The sequence below is a fragment of the Oratosquilla oratoria genome, chromosome 14, assembly GCF_046742065.1.
Source record: "Oratosquilla oratoria isolate Oo_2021 chromosome 14, ASM4674206v1, whole genome shotgun sequence".
Taxonomy (NCBI): domain Eukaryota; kingdom Metazoa; phylum Arthropoda; class Malacostraca; order Stomatopoda; family Squillidae; genus Oratosquilla; species Oratosquilla oratoria.
The window spans coordinates 59,101,288-59,126,441 of NC_134790.1; the positions used below are offsets into that span (position 1 = coordinate 59,101,288).

Sequence of the window (25,154 nt, forward strand, 5' to 3'; positions counted from 1 at the left end):
CCTCAGCTCACGCCCCATTCGCCCTCCTTTCTACACCGTGATCTTTGATCCGGTGCCGGGGGTGCCAACTACACACCCCTACCTGCACCACAACCACATTTATACTCAGGTTGATATCGATGCAACATTTTTTTATGTGTTATTCTTGACAATGTGCTGCTAAGACAAATACAAATTTTTATTGAGGAAATATATACCCTAATTTACCAGGTTATCATGACAGTCATTCGCAGTATTTATTAATTCATATCGTTCTTACAGAAACGTTATAAGATCTCATGTTTTTCTTAATGACGTCAACATTAGGATCAAAACATTGGAGCCATAATTAACTCAAATACGTTAGTTCCTCGTGATTAGGTAGTCTTCGATCCTACAAAAGCGATCAGAACTTCTAGCGATAGAGTCTAGTTTCTTGTGGTAGCATATGTAGTTCCGATCGTCTTTTAATATTAAATCAGTTTGTTGAGTTACACATACAGTCACAAATGTGTAATTTCAGACTGGGAAGGGAAGCACAGTATTTTTCATTTAACAGTGAAAATGATAATGTTACTCAAATTTCTGTGTCAGATTTTATTACTAGCATCATCATGTGCCTTGAATACTTTCTTGAACGTTGAAGAACTGGAGTCGTTACATTATGCCATTGATATAATGAACAAACCCGTCCTGAGGGAACAGGTAAAATCAACTAGATTACAAATATCATATAATATTGTTTTATTATGCATGCTGCAAGAGTATATGACATGTAGAGTGCAGTAATGGGAAACAGTGTTACGAAAGGGAATATTGAATAGCCATGTACAATTGTTATAATTTATATAGTGCACCTGAATCTTGTCAATGTAACAATACAATGTTAACCTGTAAGTGCATTAGGGCAGAGAATGAGATAGTCTTGGTACCCTGTATTTTCTCTGCTCATATATTGTGGGTGTCTGATTTGAAATTACTTGTACTCTGAACATGTACTATTACTGGTTAAATTCCAAACACACATAAGTATGGATACTTAAAAGGGTAAATCTTTCGTTTCGACCATGGGAGGAATATAGCAATAGAAAATCAAATATAAATTTTGTAAATTAAAATGTATCAACGTAATATGCAATTTTGTGTGCGGAAATGAAAAACAAAAAAGGTGCTAAAACAGATTTCTTAAGTAACGAAGTCGTGTACGACGAATGGTACGCCATGTTTGTTATGGTAGATGCCGACATCAAAGAAATGAAAGGATGATAAATTCGTCTAAGGTAAACTAAACTAACCTAACCTAACCTAACCTGTGTTTAATAAATCATTACCTGCAAATTAAATGTCATCCGGCTCGTTCTCGTTGTCGTCATCGTGAGAGACGTTGGCGGGCTTTTCAACCACTCTCTCAGCTTGCGGAGTATACAAATTAATATTTAATTTTCTATTGCTATATTCCTCCCATGGTCAAAACTAAAGATTTACCGGTTAGGTTAGTTTAGTTTAGTTTACCTTTGACGAATTTATCATCCTTTTTCTTTGACGTTGGCATCTACCATAACAGACATGGCGTCCCGATCCTATGCAAGGTATTTTTATTTTTATTTCCGCACACAAAATTGCATATTATGTTGATACATTTTAATTTACAAAATTAATATTGAATTTTCTATTGCTATATTGCTCCCATGGTCAAAACTAAATATTTACCCTTAAAAGTAACACAGTTCATTAACAGGTTAGGTTAACCTAACCATTCCACTTGCCAGCTAACTTGGCTCATCACCAACTTGGCCCACTGGCTGCTTGAGGCACCATCTTTATTTTGATAGATATGGATGTCGAAGAAATTAACCCCTTCCCCAACCATTTCTTAGTTAAAAACGTTTCATTTTCAGACAAATTTTTTTATTTTGGTTTTATATAGTATTTTTCATGCTGATTATGAAAAACAATTCGTATTTAATTTTTTCCCATTTTTGTGGTCGACTTTTTACTTTGAAAATACCTTTGTAGGCAAAAAACGAGTGAACTCGTCTTCCTTTAAAACATATATTTTCACCATAGTTTCTTAATTTTTCTCGTATAAGTTTACCAAAGTAAACGGGAATGAAAAACATATTTTGTTTTTAATTTTGGTACCAAAAACATAGCACTATTATAATAATATGCAAATATGAATGAATGAAATTACTTTTTCTGGCATTTGATTATGAATGAAATAATTTGAAATACTGCAAGTTGTTAGCAAAAAATAAAACAAATGACCTTTTGCACATATAAAAGAATAGTATTGCTTCAGCAAATTTATAAATGAAATTATTTTGCATGGTACTTTTCAAAACATGGCACAACACATAGAGCTACTTGGCATACTGTACACATATATCGTGACTCTTTCCTGACTGGTTTCCCTCTATGGTCATGCTTCAGACTGCATGCAACACATTTTCTTGTTGGATTTGTCTTTTTTTCTGTTGGTGGAATTTCCATTCGAAAATGTCCTCCTGGCGTATACCACGAACTTCCTGGTGATGTTGAGGGTCTACCTGGTGATCTTTTCGGTGGTAAAGCTGGCCCATACTTGTCAAATATATCTCGTATAATTTGCATACGAAATTTCAGGTGTGTCAGGGGTTTTTGTCCTTGCATACTGAACGCTTCTTGATGCAGGATGAAAGCATTCCATACTGCAATATCCATCAAATGGAAGAAGACTGTCTTGTAATATTTCTTACCCCGTTTCCTTGTAATGGGATAATCTACAAGTTGCTGGTCCACCTTGTCAACTCCTCCCATTGTATAATTGTATTCATATACAACTTTGGGTTTCTTCACAGGCCCTTGTCTTGTCTCATTGTCATGCATAGCTGGGTTGTGAATGGTTGACAGCATTGCAACGTCCTTTTTGTCTTTCCAACGAAGAGTCATTACCTTGCCTCTCTGAAATGCTACAACTTCTCCTTTCTTCAGTTTTTTGCTTTTCAGCTGTTCTGGCACTTATTTTCGATTCAAACGTAGAGTTCCATAAGTATCAATCTGGTTCCTAACTAGAACATCAGCTAATTGCGGACTAGTGTAATAGTTATCCACAGTAACACAATAAACTTTCCCAAATAAGGGCTTCATCAAAGATAAAACAACACGTGAACTCACAGGATATTCATCATACTCTGGATCAAACTGTGTTCCTTTCCCAACATAAATGGTCATTTTGTACACATATCCAGTCTTTGACTCACACAACAAAAAATATTTCACTCCAAACCTCCTTTTCAGTGGAATATACTGTACCCATCCTAACCTTCCCTTGAACAACATAAGGCTTTCATCTATACATACATCTTGCCTAGGGGTGTAACACTTCGCAAAGTTCTCACACAATCTCATAAATACATCATAAATCTTATACAATTTTGGGTTGGGGTGGGTTTGTGCATCATGAGTTTCATTATTTACAAAATGAAGATACTGTTTTATCTTACTGTACCGTTTCAGAGTCATTAGCTTCCGAAAAATTGGTCTTTCAAGCAGTTCATCTTGTGACCAGTTCATTTCTTCTTCTGGCATTTTCACAATACCCTGTAGCATTTTCATGGCAAAAAATACAAAAATTTCTGCCTCTGTTACAGGGTGCCACAAAGAATCGCATTGTACAGTTTGTTCAGCAAAACGATTAGTCTCTACCAGTACACAGTCAATAATCCTGTTATCGATAAAAAGACTGAAGAATTCAAAAGGACTCATTTTTGTTGGGTCTTCATCAGTCGTAATTCCAAGATTTTCTGTGCTGTGAATGGGAAACGTGCTGGTGCTGCATTCATGCTGTCCTCTGACAACTCTAGGCTTCTCCAAGCTCTTGCATCACCTTCCTCCTCTGCTCCATCATCACTTGTGGAGAAATAGTCATTGTCTGATGAACTGGCACTGTCATCAGAAGTATTCAAGCTCCTGACGGAAGGTTCATATTCACTATGTTCCTCAGAATTAGACATTTGGGGTGTAATTTATTTGAAAAAGCCACAAAAAACGAGTGGTAATGTGGATGAAGACTTCACCTGCCCACAGTGGCTGCCGTTGCAAGTCTTACTAGAGTGGCCTTGAACTGCCTGCGCTACCCTATCGCCTCTGCCAAACGTACGATATGACGAGAATACTCGTTTCACACGTAGAATGGCTTAGAAAGGCTCAGAATCGACGAGTAAATACTTCTGTAGCTGGTTTTTGAAGATTAGTTTTAGACAAGTGTTCTCGTCGACGACTGAAAAAAAAACATTAGGTGAAAACGAGTCTACTCGTTTCTGCCGGGGAATTCATCTTCTCTAACCTAACATAACCTACCCTACCTCCTAATCATCTTTTGTTCTTCCTACTTTTTCTGCCGATTCCCTAATGATATTCACTAAATTTAAAAATATCAGACAATTTATAGTTTCACCCAACCAACGATTTTCTTATGTGGCTTATGCGTTTCTGGTGAGATATGTTGTGTAGTGATTGATGGTATACATCATTTCTGTCGCAAATGCGTAGTTTTCAAGTAATAAATATTTAAACTTATGCCTACATCTCCCCAACAATCTTGGGGTACCTGTGGGAAATAGGGGGTTTTGGGTGAGGAGCATTAAATTGAGTAATGTGTTACAAAACAGGTCTAAAATCAACAAGAACACACAAAAACTATATGAAAATACGTAAATTACACCTTTGATGGTGGCAGTGGCGGCGGCTGACGCAAGTGTAGCCATGTTATCGTTGAGCAATGTTACCAATGATTCGAAAAATTTCTCGCTCTATCTGCTACATTTAGCGAAGCCCACCACAATCCTCAACCTCTTCCTCTTAAGGTAATGCTAATGCTATTGTTGTGGCTTTTAATTTTTGGCAAATATGGTTACCATATATGGTTACAGATTTATACTAATAGTTATACTTTAAAGAGAGCTCAAGTGACGTTGCTAAGAGTGCTTTGGTGGGGATTGGAGGGGTCTGGGGGGCAAAGCTCCCAGCTAGGCTATGTTTGGTTAGGTTCGGTTTGGTTAGGTTCAGTTTGGTTAGGTTAGGGTAGGCTGAGATTAGGTTATGTTAGGTTAGTTGTACACAAAATCGTAACTCTTGGTCCTCTTGAAGGTTTATGAATTTATTCCCTAATTGAGGGTTAGCAACTTTTGCGCGGGCGGAGTGGGTTTCGCTAAATGTAGCGGATAGAGCGAGAAATTTTGCGAATCATTGGTAACACTGCTCAACAATAACAACATGGCTACACTCGCATCACCTGCCGCCATCAAAGGTGTAATTTGTGTATTTTCATATATTTTTTATGTGTTGTTGATTTTAGACCTGTTTTGTAACGCGCATTACTCGATTTAATGCTCCCCACCCAAAAACCCCGATTTCCCACAGGTCCCCCAAGATCGTTGGGGAGGAGATGTAGGCATAAGTTTAGATATTCATTACTTGAAAACTACGCATTTGCAACAAAAACGATGTACACCATCAATCAATACACAACATATCTCACCAGAAACACATAAGCTGCATCAGAAAATTGTTGATTGGGTGAAACTATAAATTGACCTTAACCCCTTCCATACGGTGCCGCACACGTAGGCGTCATGGACTTAGATCTCAGTGGCAGCAGCCAATGCCAGCCGTACGACGTGTCGTAATAATACTCGCATCATAAAATATAGTCACCGCTTATATCGATCGTTCTCTCTTCACCCGTGAATTTTGATAACCATAGAAAATGCGATTACAAAAGAATTAGAAAGAATGTCATTATGGAGGGGCGACTACAGTAAATATAATCAAGACGCCGATATGGCAGCCTCACGAATACACTCGCTCCCCATGACGCCTACGTGTGCGGCACCGTATGGAAGGGGTTAATATCTTCCATGGTGTCCTCGTTAGTACTTTGAGCTTCAAATCTATAATTAATCTAAGTCTAAATAAAAATATTCTTCTAAAAAAAAAATGCTGTGGAAGTTGGGGACAGGTGGTATTACGGTGACACTTTGTCCTAAAAATGTTCTTGAAAAAGTGCTTGGTAAGTCGGGGTCAGGTGGTATTCTTCTTCTTTGCGTTCTTCTTCGCGTTCCTCTTCACATTCTTCTTCTTCGCGTTCTTCTTCTTCCTCGCGTTCTTCGCATTCTACTTTGCGTTCTTCTTCGTGCTGGGGATCCTGTGTTGGGGTTCCGCCCCGAGGCCGAGGCCGAAGGGGAAAACGAGGGATTAGAGCGCGGAAAGCTGCGGCCATAGGCCGCTGTTTGCGCAGCCAAGCCTCCGGCGAAGCCAGGGAGGGCGAAGCCCGCGGCTTGTTTCTAACTGAAATTTCTTCTTATCCTTAACCTTTGCAAGGATGATTTTCTTTCTTAAAATTAATTTATTTCTCTTGGCTCTGAAATTGAATTTGGTTGTGCAACCAACCATTCTATGGTCACTACCTATGTTGACTTTATTTATCACCGTAATATAGTTAATGATCTTGCTCTCATCTCCTAATATGAAGTCTATATTGTTCTTTGTTGTTCCGTTTGGACTTCTCCACATCCATTTACGACCCATATATTTTTGGAAGAAAGTACTCATTATCCTGATGTAGTTCTATGCAAAATTGACTAACATCTCACACCTGTCATTTCTTTCACCTACTCCAAACTTCTCAGTGCACAACTCTTCTCACATCTTCCCCACTTTAGCATTAAAGTCGCCTATTACCAACACGTACTTACTTATTTCTTGACCCATTACCTGACTATCATCATAAAAGGACTCAATTTCATTGTCTGAACTCTGTGAAGTTGGTGCATAAACCTGAACTATTTTTAGAGTGTACCTTTTACACAGCCTAATCACAATCCAAGCTACCCTGTTTGACAAACTACTGAATTTGACTATGTTACCGGCAACCTTTCAGTTTATCAAGAATCCTACTCCACTAGATCTTTCTTTGTCCTTACTTCTATGGTAGAACAGGTGGTGACTATCTTGTAATTGTAACAGCTTTTCTTCCACTCTTCGGACTTTGCTCAGTCCTATGAAGTCCCACTTGATGTTGTCTAGTTCTTCCATTAAACTCTCCAGCCTGTGGTGTTCTGAGAGACTTCTTATGTTGAAAGTATAGATCTTCATTTCCTTCATGTTGTTTAACCACTTCACTCCGGACCAAAATCTCGCAGGCAGCATTAGCTGCCAGACGTACGATGTTGCATCATGATACTCGCATCATAAAAAATAAAGTCACGGCTGTATCGATCATTCTCTCTTTCACCCGTGAATTTTGATAACCATAGAAAATATGATGAAGCCAGTTTACAGAGTATGGGGGTCACGCAGGTATAACTACAATAAATATAATCAAGACGCTGACGTCAGCATCCTCGCGTACCCACTTGCTCCTCATGACGCCTATGTAGGCGTCACTGTATGGAAGGGGTTAATGTCCAAGACTTGGATCTGCTTGGACAGTGCTTACATTCGGTGGCACACTGCCCGTAAGCACACGAGGCAATGCGGTTGTACCTTTAGGAGATGATGATCCAACAGAAATGCCCGTTTTTGTTTTGCTTGTGCTGTTCATGGTTGCTATGAAGGTTTTTTTTTTTTTTTCTCTCACAGTAATCTCACCTCTGTGCTAACTGGTTTCTGGTGAGATTTTTTTTTTTTTTTTTTTTTTTTTTTTTTTTTTTTTTTTTTGTGTTTTTTTTTTTTTTTTTTTTTTTTTTGGGTGGTGAATAGATAGGGGGTCCCTCACCCTTTTCCTTTGTGAATTCCCCTATCCCTATCCTTCATATTTGCTACCCTACTCTCCTTTTTCACCATCTTTCTCTAATACTTGTTAAGGAAGGTTCTGGTATCTTGGTGCCTCCCAAGCTACATGTCTGAACCCAGTCAAGTGGGGATGTATACCGCGAGGTCACTACTCCCTGCGAGGGCCGAAAGCCCACCGACTGGGGAATGCATGTTTGTGAGGTAGGTACTAGGCTGCCGACTTCCTTTCTCCCTATCCAGTACACATGCAGAGTGACTACGCCGGACCCATCCTAAATGGGACAAAACAAAAGAGGACAAACCCCGGGTTGACAAAGTCTCTAACTCACCTCCGAGGCCCTGCATGTGTAAATAGTCGTTTCTGGAACTTCCCGACTCTGCAGAGACTTTTCTTTTATTGCTTGAGGCATCAGGCAACTGCAGTATCTTCTATGCATTTATCTTTCTTTCTTAATATATGGTGTGGCCTCATAAATATACACGATCATGGCGGCTGTCCAAACTGAATATTCTAAACCTCCACCACTACCTGATCCTCCTAAACCCCCCGATCCCTCTCCTAATATTGCCAATCCTAATGTTGACGCTATTGACTCGGCAAAAGTAAAAACCCCAGTTGATGACTCTGGCTTGAAAAAGGACTTTGGTAAAAATACTAAGACTTCATTGACAGATAATTCTGTAGCCCAGAAACTTATAATTAGAATGGATTCTGAAGTGATGAAAACATCTTTAGATACTCAGAAACCAATAAGTAGCTCAAATACTGCCCCTAATAGTCATAGAATCTTACATCTAAATTATGTCTCTCTTGATAAGAGTTATACAGACTTATATGAAAAGTTCCGTAAATTTGGACAAATTAAAGAGGTCAGGGTTAAACTAACTGACAACTTTAAAGCTTGGCTAGTCTGGATCTCATTTCTTTCTAATCAGGATGCAGCTGCTGCCTGCTTGGATTATAATAATTGCAATGAAAATGAATCTTCGGCCCAACTTGTTGCTAGAGTGCCACCTAACCTGGATATCTTTTATCCAGAAAACCCGGTAGAGGAAAGGAAGGAAAGTGTGCAGAGGCCTCCCAATCCAGCGAAGTGGCTTATTATCACTCTTGCAAAGGAACGTGCTAACTAGTTCGAGTTTAGAAGATTCTTGAAGAGTCACCTTGGTTCTGGTAATTTGACTAACTCGCAGGTATCACGATTTGGAAGAAATTCCTTCTTAATTCATGTAAAATCTTATGAACAAGCTGCCATGGTGCTTAACTTGAAACAGAAATCCGACATTAAGGAAGTTAAACCCCACTATACCTTTAGTTATGCCAAAGGGGTAATTTTTAATAGAGATCTGTATGAGTTTGATGAAGAAGAAATTTTAGAAATGTGCCCAACTAATGTTTGAAAGGTTGCTAAAATCCCTCATTCTTCTATGATTATCCTAAGTTTTTCTGGTGAAGATGTACCTCATTATGTAGAGATAGAAAAAGAGATTGTTTATGTGAAGCAGTTTAAGCCCCGTCCCCCTCAGTGCTTTAACTGCTATGGTTTTGGCCATCGTTCTCGCAAATGTGCAAGGGACAAACTATGTTTGATATGTGCTCAGCCTGAACATGGGGATTGTTCCCGCCCAACAGTTTGTATGAATTGTAAAGAAGAGCATGATGCCAGAGGTAAGAACTGTGTAATTTATAAGAAGGAACAGGAAATACTACTAAAAGGTCATGCAGAACATATAAGTGTAGGACATGCTAAAAGACTATTAAGTAATTGCAAAAGATACAGTGATGTTGTTAAAACAAATAGTAAAGTGGATCAGCCAACTGTAGAACCCAATAGAAATAAAAATGCCAATATGAATTCTTCTGTTAACACTGAACCCAAGCCTCAGTGTAAAATTGTTACTATGAAATCTAACCGTCTTTCTTCTCAACTAGGAATTTCTAATACTTCTGAACCCTCCTCTGCGGAGGTTTCCTCACCCCTTGTTGAAGGGGTGTCCCCTGCCCCATCTGGAGGGGCACCTAAGGTTTCTATTGTAGAAACCTCACAGGCTTCTTCTAATGAAGCCTCCTCTCAGGCAATCTCTCTTCCAGACCTGGGGGACTCCCCAGTAGAGGGATTGCTGACTAGTGTGCCTCACTCGGTAGAGGTGCACAGAAGCAATGAGGATCAACCAAATGCTGAACCCAAGCCTCAACGTGAAAGAGTCACTACTAGACCTAATCGTTCTGCTCCACAACTTGGAAATTGTAGTACTCCTCAACCCTCCTCTGCGGAGGTTCTCCCATCCCCAGTTGAGGGAATGTCTCCTGCCCCATCTAGAGGGGCACCTAAAGTTCCCATTGCTGAAACCCCACAGGGTTCCTCTAATAAAGCCTCCTCTCAATCAGTCAACCTTCCAAACTTGGGGGGGCTCCCCAATAAAGGGATCACGGACTGATGTGCCTCACTCAGTTGAGGCGCACAGAAGCAAAGCTATGGAGTCTGAAGCTGTGTGCAGTAAAAGACTCCACAGTCCACCCTCATCTCCATCTTCTTCCCCAAATTGTGATAAGCAATCTAAGAAAGGAACTAATAACCCAGACTCTACATCGTCGGTCGGACCATTGTCAGAGAGGAGGATGCCACCCGCGAAAGCAAAGAAATTAGAAAAGAACCCATCTTGTAGACCCTCTCTCTCCCAGACTTCTCTTCCCAGACCAGTAGACCCAAAAAAGAAAAAGAAAACAGTATATTGTCCATAATTCGGTGGAATATTCAAGGTTTTAATTCTCATCGAGAGCAGGTTCGGATTCTATTTAAAGAACATGATGTGTCTGCTATTTGTCTCCAAGAAACTATGCTTGGCGATTTATCCCCTAATGTTGGACTTAATTACAAATTTTACAGATCTCCTATGATTGGGGGCCATGCCCATGGAGGTACTAGTATCATTGTTAAGAAATCTGTAAACCACAGAGGTGTCCACCTTCATTCGGTATTGCAAGCTTGTGCAGTACAAATCTTTACCACTAAATGGATCACTTTATGTTCTTTGTATTTGGAACCTGAACTGGAAGATCGACTCCTAGACATATATAACCACCCCCGTCAGTTTGAGTTAAATGACCTACAATCTTTGGTTGACCAGCTCCCTGAGCCTTTTATTTTAATGGGTGACTTTAACGCCAAGCATCCTCTATGGGGTGAATCAAGGTGTGACCCCTGGAGCAATATAATTGAAGAATTTATTGATAATAACGATGTCATTTTGATGAATGACTGCTCCAAAACTAGGTTTGATGTCTTTCACAACTCAAGTTCTGCTATAGACCTAACTATTTGTTCATCATCCTGATTAGACTACAGTTGGTCAATAGATGAAGATCTACATGGTAGCGACCACTGGCCTATCCATATCAAATATTTAAAGAACACTCCCTCCTCTTGCTTACCTAAATGGAAGACGGGGGAGGCTAATTGGGAATTATTTAGGAGATCCACAGAGATTAATCATAAGACTAGTGATTTTTGTAGTAACTCTGATGCATATGATTATCTGGTAGACATCATACTTTCTGGTGCTTTCTCTTCCATTCCTAGGACAGCTGGTAAACCTCAACGCCCAGTAGTCCCCTGGTGGAACGATGAATGTGCTTTAAGCAGAAAGATTACAAGAACTTGCTATAAGAGATATCGGAGATATCCTTGTTGAGTCAATAACGTACAGAAGAGCTCGAGCAAAGCAGAAGAAAATCTTCAAGAAAGCAAGGAGGGAATCCTTCATTAAATATATTAGCGAATTGAAATATGATTCTTCCCCTACCTTAGTATGGAATAGGATTAAAAAATTACAAGGAAAGTTTACAAAGGATTACAAAGGCGGAGCATGCCGACAGGAGACCTTTTGATCCATATCTAGGTCGGATGCAAAAAAAAAAAGAAGAAAAAAAAATCATATTAATAATAAATTAAAACTATAATAATGTGAAAATAACAAATAAAATACATAAATAAATGCATAGGTATAGTTGAATAACAAACAAAAAGGTAAATAGTAAATGATTATAAATTGACATATAACTAATAATAAATGAAAATCAGACAGACAAATTATAACAAAACAAAAACAAATAATATAACATAAATTATAATCATTACAGCATCTTACTTAGGTATTTATCTAAATGATTCTTAAAGCTTCGAACTGAACTACATTGCACTACCTGTGCAGGAAGTTTATTCCATTCATTAACTACACGGTTGGCAAAGTTGTTTCTACCTACTTCCAAATTTAATCTATTTCCGGACAGTGAGACCATTGTTTCTTGTCTGATTCTCATTCAATGTGAAAATTTGGTCACTTTTGATGTTGTCAATTCCCTTTAAAATCTTAAAGACCTGTATCAAGTGACCTCTGTAGTCTACGCTTTTTTAGGGAAAACAGATTCATGTGCTTAAGTCGATTTTCGTATGATTTATTTTTGATATTTGGAATCAGTTTTGTGGCTCGCCGTTGTACTTTTTCCAGTCTGTCAATGTCTTTAATGAGATTCGGTGACCATACGGAAACAGCATATTCCAAATGTGGACGAACTAACGATTTATATAGCTTGTTAATGAGTGATGGACTTTTGAAATCAAAAGATCGCGCAATCAATCCCAGAATCTTATTTGCTTTCTCAGAGGCTGAAATACACTGCTTGGATGATTTGAGGTCGTTACTGATAATTACGCCGAGATCTTTTTCACTATCCACTTTTGTTAACGAATTTCCAAATAACTTGTAATCGTACTTACTGTTATTTTTACCTATGTGCATTACCTTGCATTTACTTGTGTTAAATTTCATTAGCCACTTTTCAGACCATTTCTGTAATTGATCTAAATCTTCTTGAATATCTAATTGGTTTGAGTGATCATTTGCCACTCCGCACAGTTTTGTATCATCAGCAAATTTGGAAACAGTAGATTTTAGTCCATGGTCTATATCATTTATATATACTATGAATAGAAGTGGCCCAAGAACGGAACCCTGAGGAATTCCACTTGCAACACTTTTCCATCCAGAAGTTTTTCCATTTAAAACAACTCTGTTTTCGACCTTTCAACCAATTACTAGTCCAACCTAATAGGCTACCACTTATTCCATACAAAGCTAATTTAGTAAGTAGTCTTTCGTGTGGGACGGTATCAAAAGCTTTTGCAAAGTCTAGATATATTAAATCTATATTGTTTCTTTTGTCATAATTCGAGATAATTGTGTTGTAGAATTCGAGTAAGTTAGTCACGCAAGAACGTTTCCGTCTGAAACCATGCTGGCTATCATTTATCAAACGGTTACTTTCTAAATGATATTCGATATCATCTCTGATGATAGTTTCCATTATTTTTCCTACGATCGAAGTCAAACTTATAGGCCTATAGTTATTTGGTTTCTTTTTTTCACCTTTTTTGAATATGGGAGTAACGTTAGCTAGCTTCCATTCTCTTGGGACATCTACGGATATTATGGATTTCTTGAAAATAATTTCTAATGGAACAACAATCTCATTTTTCATTTCCTTTAAGATTCTTGGATGCCAACCGTCAGGCCCTGGTGTTTTATTAACTTTGAGTTTGTCTATACACCTTTTAATTTTTTCTTTTGTTATATTTACCGTAGTGAGTAAGTTTACCCCAGACTTTTCACAGGTTTCAGTTTGGAATTCACTTTGAGGTGTTTCGTTTACGAATACCGAGCTAAAATAATTGTTTAAGATATTACACATTCCTTCATTTGAATATTCAAGTTGACCGTCAGCAGATAATAGTGGACCAATGTGATGCCTAACAACCTTTTTATCTCTAATGTAACTATAGAATTCTTTGGGATTCTCTTTGGATTTATCAGCGATGTTCATTTCGTATTGTCGTTTTCTTTTTCTTATTGTCTTTTTTAAATCTCTCTGTATTGATACATAACTTTCATAGTCATTAGATGCACCTGAGCACTTATATTTCTTATAAGCCTGTCTCTTTTTAGCAATACTTTTTTCAGTTTCTTTGTCGAGCCACTTTGGGCGAGCCTGATTTGGGGGACGTCTGTCCTTAAAAGGAATGTAAGTTTGAATCATCTTAGTGAGCGTATTTTGAAATATTTCCCACATCTGATCTACAGGCCTTTCGTTTAATTTTGCCTCCCAATCTGTAAGCTGAAGCTCCTGACGTAGTTCTATGAACTGAGCTTTACTGAAATCGGGTATTTTAGAAGCACAAGTATCTATTCTAAAATTGTTTAGGAGTTTGAATCTGACTAAATTGTGATCGCTATTTGCAACAGATTCACCGACTTCTACATCAGTTACCATGCTTTCGCGGCTAGTGATCAATAAATCGAGCAAGTTTCCATATCTTGTGGGCTCTTTTACATGCTGAATTAAGTAATTGTCACCAAGAAAATCAATCAAGCGACTACCTATATGGCCATGTTCAAGGGTCATCCAATCAATGTCAGTAAAATTGAAATCACCCATCTCCTTTACCCATTCTGAAGATATATTACTTTTATATCATATACAAGAGAAGTAGCGGAGGCTTTTGGAAGACATTATGCTGATATTTCAAGTCCACTACATTATTCACATGATTTCAGAAGAATTAGAGCCAAGACCACGATTATTCCTCCTACCAATACGAACTCGGAGGCATATAATCTTCTTTTCACCTTGCATGAAAAGGATCATGCTTTATCTTTATCCTCCCCAACCTCTCCTGGAGAGGATGACATTCTTTATTCCATGGTTGCTCACTTATCCATATCATCGAAGAAATTCCTTTTAAATGTGCTGAACAAATTTTGGTCTTCCGGATCTCCTAAATCTTGGAAGACTTCAATTATCATAGGAATCTTAAAAGGCAGGAAAAGACTCATGTCCCACAAAGTTACAGACCTATTGCTCTCACTAGCTGCATTTGTAAGATCTATGAAAGAATGGTTGATATGCGTTTAGTTTGGTTTTTGGAATCTAAAAATCTCCTATCTAACCGACAGTTTGGATTTAGAAGAAATAAGTGCACTCTGGACGCCTTACTTTTTATCACTCGTGAGATTCAGAATGCCTTTGCAATTCAGAACTCTAGCGTTGGTGTGTTTTTTTTACTTGAAAAATGCCTACGATACTACCTGGTAGGGAGGCATTCTGAAGCAAGTTGCAGAGTTGGGTATCAGGGGTAATATGTTCAATTGTTTAAAGGATTTCTTGTCTGACTGTTATCTAAAAGTCAGAGTGGGCTCTTCTTTCTCTTCTGCATATCTTCAAGAGGAAGGGATTCCCCAAGGAAGTGTTCTGAGTCCTACACTCTTCAGCATAGCCATCAATAGTTTGTTAGAACAAATTTCCACAGGAGTTCATGGATTGGCTTATGCTGATGACTTCGCTATTGTGTGCAGCAAATCGACAACATTAGAAACAGGCCAAAAGATTCAAGAGGTTATTAACTTAGCAACAGCATGGGCTAATAGCAGGGGCTTCAGATTCTCTGCTGAAAAAACAAAAACCATAAGGTTTTCCAGACTAAGACACAAGGAAGAGATACCAACAATATTCTTAGAGGGTGTCATATTACCATATGAAGGTCAAGTAAAATACTTGGGTCTGGTTTTGGACAAAAGGTTGACATTCACTCATCACATAAACGAGGTTGTATGCACTGATAAACAGCGACTTAATATACTAAAGGTAGTGTCTCGTTTCAACTGGGGAGCAGATCGTATAACTTTAATAAGGCTTTACCAAACATTGTGCCTTAGCAAAATGGATTATGGATGTCAAATTTATGGATTGGCATGTAAAACTTCATCAAAGAAGCTTGATATAGTCCACAATATGGCTTTGTGGATCTGTTCAGGAGCCTATAGAACATCTCCAGTGGGTAGCTTGTATGTGGACGCAGGAGTTCCTCCCCTCTATATTCGCAGGGAGGAATTAAGCCTTAGATATGTATCTCGTGTCTTGACATCAAAACAGAATCCAAACTTCAAATATGTAAAGCAGCCGGTAGACAGAGCTCCAAGGAAAAGTACTCTGCCGAAACCTTTAGAAGTGAGATGTGAAGTTGGGACAGAGAAGGTAGGACTTGTTCCTAATACAATTGCTGAGATCACGCCTCCCAAATTCCCTCCTTGGAACCGATGCCCCACTGTAATATGTCCTCTTAAAAACAAGAAAAATAGAACTGCTGTAGAGCTAAAAAGCAAATTTTTAGAACATTTATCAGTACTTGCTGATTCAATTTTTATTTATACAGATGGATCAAAATCCCAAGATGGTGTTGGTTGTGCTATTGTATCTGATAGCACAGTTTTAAAGAGAAAGTTGCCTCATTTTAGCTTTGTTTTTACTGCTGAACTGCTGGCAGTCAGCAACGCCCTCAAATTTGTTTTTAATTCTGTTCCATGTAATAAGAACGTCATTATTTTCACAGACTCCATGAGCATTGTATCCTCTCTAAATACATTATTACCTTGTCACTTTTTAATCCAAGAAATACAGGACTGGTTGATTCTCATTAACAACAGAAAGAAAATAAAAGTAAACTTTTGCTGGGTGCCGCCCCATGTGGGTATCACTGGAAATGAACAGGCCGATGCTGCAGCCAAAGCCGCCACTAGGCTCAACCATATAACAGACCAAAAGATCCCACATACAGACTTCAAACAAGTAATTCATCGTTATACAATGGAAAAGTGGCAAGAACAATGGACAAGGCTGGACGGTAGTTACAAGTTAAAAGAGATTCACCCCTTGGTGAACCCTTGTAAGTGTCCTTCTTTGGACAGGTCAAGTATTGTTCTAACAAGATTGAGAATTGGCCATTCCTACATTACCCATAAATTTTTTATGGCAAGTGGAGCAGAAAGGCTGGCCCCCCAATGTCCCACTTGCCAAGTAGGTTTTACAATAAAACACATTTTAATTCAGTGCCCTGCATTCTCTAATAAGCGCAGGGCAAATTTTTTAACAAATTTATCTTTTAAACAAATTTTAGGGGAGGAAGCTCAGGTGAAGAATGTTGTAAAGTTTTTGAAAGACATCGGTTTATTTTATGAAATTTAAGATTGTGCGTATGAGTGCTTGTGAGTGTATGTTGATGTGATGTGTTTTTGTGAATGTTTATTGTTTTTACTGTTTTACTTGAATTTTTATCTATATGAGATAAATATGCGCTGAATGGCCTACCGGCTCCGGCGCTTGGCCTTCGAGCCAAAAATTTCATAAATCAATCAACCAAGATGAGAGGGGGGAGGAGGGGAAGGGGAGTGGAATATGTAGGGAATGGAATGGGTGGGAGTGGTTTCTAAGCCTTTTTCTTTTTGACTACCCCCCCATGTAAGGGGGAAAATAGCCTTTGGTATATGTATGTACAATGATACAACATAACTAGGGAATGGTACTTACAGAATGAAGAAGTGACACTCAAATGCATTTGGGCATGAGTTTATATAGTGGAGGGGATCTCATGCCAAGACCTGGGCCCAATGGTCATCTGGGGGTTGAGGCATCAGATCCCCTCCATCATATAAGCTCATGCTCGAATGCACATGAGTGTCATTTCTTCATTTGTAAGTACTGTACCCCAGTTATGTTTTATCGTTGTAACTGCTTTAATTATATGTTTGTATTTTTGTATTTTCCAGATTTTTCCAATAGATTTACCTAGTTACCTAGTTGTATTTTATGGGAGGGGGAACTATGCTCGTGGTGACCCGTTTTTGTATCTCGCAAGATAAAGTTTGTTCTTAAATTCTGGTATGGTGTTTGGACACACTATTTATTTTGTCCAGTTTGTTCCAGATATTAATCACTGTGTGGGAAGCTGTTCTTTTTCAGGTCTCTTCTGTAGTTGTCCTTTTTGAGTTTCATTGCACGTCCTCTTGTTTTTCCTCTGTCCCACTTTAATAAGTCCTCTATATCAAGGCATTCCTTGCCTTTCATAATCCTGTAGATGGCTAGTAGGTCCCCTCTTTCTCTTCTTTGTTCCAGGGTCGTCAATTCCAGTTCAGCCAATCTTTGTTCACATGTTAAGTTTGAAAGTGTTTGGCCATCTTTGTCATTGCTCTTTGTGTTTTTTCTAATTTTATATATTTTTTGTACTGGGTGACCATATCAGCACTGTATATTCCAGTTTTGGCCTTATCAGTGTTTGTAATATTTTTTTTATCATTTCCTTATCCAGATATTTAAAAGCCACCTTTATTGATCTCAACAAATTATATGCTTCTCTGACTAATTTATATGTTTATCTGGCGACATGTCTTTGGTGATGATTACTCCTAGGTCCTTTTCAGAATTTACTTTCTTTACTTCTTTTTTGTCAATATCATACTGTCCTGATATTCTATTCTTTCTTTTCCCAAATTCAATTATACTGCATTTCTTGATGTTGAATTTTACTTCCCATCTTTTGCTCCACTATGAGACTTTCTTTAGATCACTCTGTAATGACTCGGTCTTTATTGTGTGGTATAGTGTAATTGGCATAGGAAACTAATGCAATGATGCAATGGCATGCTCTGACCAACAGCGACGCTCCCGAACAAAGGCTCCCTTCTCTATGTGTGCTTACAACATCTAGCACCTTTGCCCATGGGCCAGTTACTCTGTAGACTCCTTAGGTATATGTTGTGCCTTCTCTGAAAGCATAACCTACCGATTAATAAATCCCCTAATCGTACAACTTGTTTCACTGCTGCCCTAGCTAAATTGTTTGCAAACATTTCGGAGCTTATTTTCTTTAATAACTTGGCGTCATCTGCAAAAAAGTTCATGTAACTTTCAATACTTTCGTTCATGTCATTCACGTATATAGCAAACATTATCAGAGCTGACCCCTGTGGGACACCACTACTCAGTTCCTCCCACTTTGAATATTTGTCTCTGAGCACTACTCTCATTTTTCTTCCATGTAGGAAATCCTCCATCCAATTCAATAGTTTTCTATGTATGCCTCCTATTGTTTCCAGTTTATTTAGCAATTTTCTGTGTGGTACCTTATCTTTTTGTAAGTCCAGGAAGGCACAGTCTGCCCAGCCTCCCCTTTCTTGTAATATATCTATCAATCTTGAATAAAAACAGATCAAATTAGTGGTACATGATCTTCCCTGTCTGAATCCAAATTGCCTCTGGTTCAGTATATTGTTCTCCAGATATTTTGTTCATCTAGCTTTGATGACTCACAAATTTTAACTATTGTACTTGTTAGGGACACTGGTCCATAATTTGTTGGGTCTTCCTTATGTCTCCATGTAGATGAAATGTTGAATATTAAATGGAAGATTTTAGTGAAATTGTTTTTGCTCACCCCCTGAACAACTGGATGCTTTTTAGAAACCTTGCAAATACAAATAAGAAGATAACCAAGTGTCAAAATACTGTTGATTTCAATATTTCTTAATTATATATATATATATGTATTTACCTAGTTGTATTATACGGGAAGGGAGCTATGCTTGTGGTGACCTGTCTTTGTAACTTTCAGCATCAAGTTTTTTCTTAAAGTCTTGAATATTGTTTGCACACACACTGTTTCTTTGTCTAATTTTCTAATTTGTTCCAAGTATCTATCACTCTGTGTGGGATTTTTTTTTGTTATCTCTTCTGTAATTATCTTTTTTGAGTTTCTTTTCGTGACCTCTTGTTTTTCCATTGTCCCATTTCAATAAATCATTCTTATCTAAGATTTCCATTCCTTTCATAATTCTATAGATAGGTCTCCTCTTTCCCTTATTTGTTCCAGAGTTGGTAATTCTAATTTGGACAGTCTTTGTTCATATGTCATTTTGGTAAGATTTGGTGCCAGGTTTGTTGCTCTTTGTATTCTTTCTAATTTTTTTATATTCTTTTGGGTACTGGGTGTCCATAGTGTTGCTGCGTACTCTAGTTTTGGTCTTACTAGTGTAGTTAGATTTTTTATCATTTCCTCGTCCAAATAGACAAACGATATTTTTATTGACCTCAATAAATTGTAGGTTTCTCCGACTATTTTATTAATACAGGTAGTCGTCGACTTACGACATATGCAACTTACGACAGACCGACTTTACGATGACGACAACACTAAAATATTAAAATATTAAATATTTCATATGAAAGCTATTTGACAAAGTCGAGTGAGCGTACAACATTTTTCTCGCTGCCGGCAGTGTGATCATCTCAGAGAGATGCTCTGCATCCAACAGCCACACTCATTGTGTTACAGCCTACTCTTGTGTACATCATCATTTATAATCTTTGAATTTTTTTTAGTAACTTAAAACCCCGAGATGTCGTCGAAAAGAAAAGCATTCTCTATTACTGAACAAAGTGCTAAGAAAGCCAGAAAGGCTATTGATCTGGATATGAAAATGAAGGTTATTAAACAGTATGAAGGAGGTAAGAAAGTGGGAGTGATCGCACGTGAACTTAAGCTATCGCATTCTACCGTGTCGACCATTTTGAAAGACAAAGAAAGGATTCATGAAGCAGTGAAAGGTTCGGCACCAATGTGATCTACTGTGATCACAACAACGAACTGGACCTATCCATGAAATGGAAAAATTACTGAATGTTTGGATTGAAAGCCAAATACAGAAACGAATCCCATTAAGCCTTCATACTTTGCAGTCGAAAGCGTTAAGTATTATTTTTGCAACTTTGAAAGAGCGTGCTGGGAAAGATTACACACAAGAATTTTCAGCAAACACTGGCTGGTTCAAGAGATTTAGGAAAAGATTTCAGTTACATAATGTTAGAATCACGGGGGAAGCTGCGAGTTCAGATGTGGAAGGGGCGAAAAAGTCTATTGAAAGTTTGGATGCAATGATTTCAGAAGAAGGGTATTTACCAGAATAGATTGTTAACGTCGACGAGACTGCTTTGTTCTGGAAACGTATGCCAGAACGCTCTTATATTCACCAAGAAGCAAAAACGATGCCTGGATATAAAGCCTTCAAAGACAGACTGACTATGTTGCTTGGGGGAAATATCGCTGGTTTCAAGTTGAAGCCATTTCTAATTTACCATTCCGAAAATCCGCGATGTTTCAAGAATGTGAATAAACATACGCTGCCAGTTTATTACCGATCAAACAGAAAAGCCTGGATGACACAAGCACTTTTCAAAGACTGGTTTATAAATTGCTTTATCCCTCAAGTTCGTGAATATTGTTTGGAAAACAATATTCCATTCAAAATTTTATTAGTGTTAGATAACGCACCCGGCCATCCACCTCATTTAGCAGACCTTGATCCTAACGTGAGAGTTGTATTTTTACCGCTAAATACAACGCCTCTCATTCAGCCTATGGATCAAGGTGCCATTTCTGCTTTAAAAGCTAATTACCTCAAAACCACTTTTGCTCAAGCTAGCTGCTACAGATATGGACCAAGAATTATCATTGAGAGGTTTTTGGAAAAACTATGATCTTCTTCAATGCATAAAGAACATCACTGCTGCATGGGAAGCTCTGATGACGAAATGCATGAATGGCATTTGGAAGAATTGCGTTGAACGCTATGTTAATACTTTTGCTGGATTTGACAATGAAAGTGATTTAGAACTAATTCATGAAAAAATAGGCAAACTAGCTAAAGATCTTTCTTTGGAATGTGAAATGGAAGAAATTGAGGAATTGCTTGACAAAGAATCTGAGGAACTAACAAATGAAGATTTAATTGCTTTGGAAGAAGAAAAAGTTGCAGAAGAAGAAAGGAGGGCAGCAGAAACAGCAGAAGTTGAAGATGAACCACAACGAATGTTCAGCACTAAAGGATTAGCAGAAGGTTTATTGCAAGTTAATAAAATTCTCGCACATTTTGAAGGAATGGATCCTAATATTGAACGTTTCGCAAGAATTGATCGAATGGTTTTAGATGCTTTTCGGCCATATAGGGAAATTTATGAAGAGAGAAAGAAACGAACCATTCAGACAAAACTAAGTATGTTTCTGAAAAAACAATCTCCTCCATCTACCCCTGCCCCCTAGTGAAGACCCAGATGATCCACAACCAAGCACAAGCAGACGATAATTTTTATTTTTTTGATGTATTCAAATAAAATATTTTTGAATTTTGTTTTCTATTTTGTATGTTCATGTTTTACAAATACATAGGATATACATACATACTACAAGTATTACATAATGTTCATGTACAAAATAAATAATAATTAACATTAAACTCTGTGCATTCTAATGGCAATAATTACGAATGATCGATAAAGTCGTACGTCAAGAGAAAAATTTCTTTTTTTCTTCAAAAGTGAAATTATTTATAATTTTGTACAAATAGGTATTGTATTTTGTGTTTTCATGTGTTGCAAATAAAGTCAAATGTCATAAGCAATTATTTGATTCAAACCTTCAAATAAAATTAATATTAATGAAAAAAATATTAATGAAGATATGCATGTCCTGTCCAGCTGATTGCCATGTAAGTAAAATGGCCGACATCAAAATGTAAACAGACAGTTACAGCTGATTTGAATATACGTAATATGTCTAAGTATAAAGGTTGAAATAATTAATCAGGACAGTTCTCACATGATTAGATTTTATTCAATATGCTAAACATAATATAGAGTGCATGTACAGTATATATAAAAAGACCGACTTGCGTCCAGATCGACTTACGACCTGTCTGTCGGAACCGAACCCAGTCGTAAGTCGACGACTACCTGTATGCTTGTCCAGTGTCATGTCTTCGCTGATCATCACTCCAAGGTCTTTTTCCAAGTTTACTTTTTTTACCTCTTCACCAATTTTATAATCTCTCAATATTCTTTTTTTACCTTTTCCAAATTCCATTATACTACATTTCTTGATATTGAATTTCACTTCCCACTTTTGAGTCCATTTCCAGATCTTGTCCAAGTCTTGTTGTAATGAGTTGCAATCCTCCTCCGTTCTTACTTTCTTTAGTATTTTTGTGTCGTCTGCCAAGAAATTCAAATAATGCTCCACTCCTTCATCCATGTCATTTATGTATATGGCAAACATGATTGGGGCCAGTACTGATCCCTGCGGGACACCATTTATAATTTCTTTCCAATTTGAGAATTTATCTCTAATTACTACTCTCATTTTCCTCCCAGTCAGGAAGTCTTTCATCCATACCAATAATTTTCCTCTGATGCCACCTGTTGACTCTATTTTCCTCATTAGTTTCTTGTGTGGTACCTTATCAAATGCCTTTTGTAGGCCCAGAAAGGCACAGTCTGCCCAACCATCTCTCTCTTGTATTATATCTATTAATCTCGAGTAGAAGCAGATCCAAATTGATTTGGATTCAGTATAGTTTTTTCTTCCAAATGTTTAACCCATCTAGTTTTGATGACCTTTTCGCAAATTTTTGCTACTGTGCTTGTAAGGGAGACCGGTCTGCAATTTGGTGGATCTTCCTTGTTTCCTCCCTTATAAATTGGTGCAATGTTTGCATTCTTCCAGTCCTGTGGCACCTTTCCTTCTTGAACTGAGAATTTAAATATATATTTTATCTGTTAATTCCTCCATGCATTCTTTCAGTATCCAATTTGCAATTCCATCTGGACCATGTGATTTTCTGACATCAAGGGTTTTGATTTGGTCGCTGATTTCCTTCTGTGTTAAAATTATTTCTTTCATTAGGTGATTTTTCTATCGTGAATACTGATTTGAAGTGGTTGTTCATAACTTCAGCCATTTCCAGGTCTTCTGTATATTCGTATTTACCTTGGTGCAGCTTTTCTATTGTTTATTCTTCAGTTTGCCATTTACATTCCTGTGAAATAGTTTAGGTTCTTCCTGGCTTTTTTTTTTTTTTTTTTTTTTTTTTTTTTTTTTTTTTTTTTCTCTCCCATCTCTGCGTATATTTTTACATAATCATTTCTTAGTTTGATGTACATTAGCCATTTGCTTGTTTTCTTGTCTTTTATGTCTTTACGTAGTTGTATTTTGGTAAATACAACTAGGTAAATACATAAAAGACAAGAAAACAAGCAAATGGCTAATGTACATCAAACTCAGAAATGATTATGTAAAAATATGCAGAGATGAAAAAAGAAACTACGAAAAAAAATAGAAAAATGTATTGTATATTTTATCTGTTAATTCCTCCATGCATTCTTTCAGCATATTCATATTTACCTTGGCAAAGCTTTTCTATTTCTTGTTTATTTTTCAGTTTGCCATTTACATACCTGTAAAATAGTTTGGGTTCTTCCTTGCATTTTTCTATATATATATATTGTAGTTTCTCTTTTCATCTCTGCATATTTTTACATAATCATTTCTTTGTTGTACATTAGCCATTTGTTTGTTTTCTTGCCTTTTATGTGTGTGTGTATATATATATATATATATATATATATATATATATATATATATATATATATGAAAATGTATCCCTGTGATTACAGAAAATAATGTTTTTTCTTTTTCAGGTTTGGGAAGGTGAAGTGATGACTGTAATTAACAAACATGGACAGGAGTATATCTGCTCACTTCCAAATGTTCCAGTGAGTGAAAAGCAGACTAAGAAGGATGAGAACATTTTGGATCAGCTTGTTGACATATCAGGTAAGGTATATTTACAGATAATGATAATTGTTGCTCAAGTTTCTATGATTGGAAACTCAAAGCCCATAAGAAGTCAACAAAAGGTTTCAGGCTCTTCCATAGATTGTTTCTGGAAGAAACATTTGACTGTTATCTCTCTTGTATCAGAATGAGTCTGTTTCTGTCACAAGTAAATAGGGAGTAGTTTGGTCATCCTTTTTCTTTTTGAAAAAGTGGAGAAAATAAATGAAATTGATAGAATGAGATCTTAGCCTCTTCCATACAATGATGCCTACATAGACATCATGAGGCACTAGTATGTATAAGAAGATGGTGGTGTCGGCATCTTTTTTATATTTTGTAGTTGTAGCTGAGTGTCCCCCAAATTCTGTGAACTGGCTGATCGCGTTTTTTGTGTTTATTATTATTCATTGAAAGATAATAAGTAATACAGCAGTGACTTTATATTTTATAACACAACCATTGTGATGTAACATGGTTGCTACATAAAAGGGGGACTTAATGTGGTTGAGAAATACCTTGATGGTGATTTCTTCATTTTATTAAGAATATGATCTGGCAAAAACAGGCTGGGGTGTCAGGTGAAATAAAGTTTCCCACCTAGGCTGGCCTTCTGTCAGGTCCTTGACCTGGACAGACCTATGCTGGGTCCTTGACCTCAGCAGTCTTCTTCTATGACAGGCACAGCCATCATTATAAGTATGAGGGGTGTTGTTGTTGTGGGTTGCCATAAGGTTGATTTGTTATAAAATAGGTGTTAGTTCCATTGTATGAGGGTTAATTATATGGTTGGTGGATGTAGCAAGATATGACATATATATTGAAGTTACTGTAATGTAATTGGGTTCA

General features: G+C 37.4%; 1 protein-coding gene across 3 annotated transcripts in view; it reads left to right on the top strand.

The window, feature by feature from the left end:
- The first annotated feature begins 378 nt into the window (after window positions 1-378).
- LOC143032884 (uncharacterized) overlaps window positions 379-25,154 on the top strand; it is a 254,968-nt gene continuing 230,192 nt past the window's right edge. The window contains exons 1-2 of one of the 3 annotated variants that reach the window (XM_076198094.1): window positions 379-684; window positions 24,170-24,305. In XM_076198094.1, the coding sequence (XP_076054209.1) occupies window positions 544-684; window positions 24,170-24,305 (277 nt within the window). In that variant the 5' untranslated portion in view covers window positions 379-543. The remainder of the gene's footprint in view (window positions 685-24,169; window positions 24,306-25,154) is intronic. The other 2 variants (XM_076198095.1, XM_076198093.1) reach the window with 2 other exon arrangements.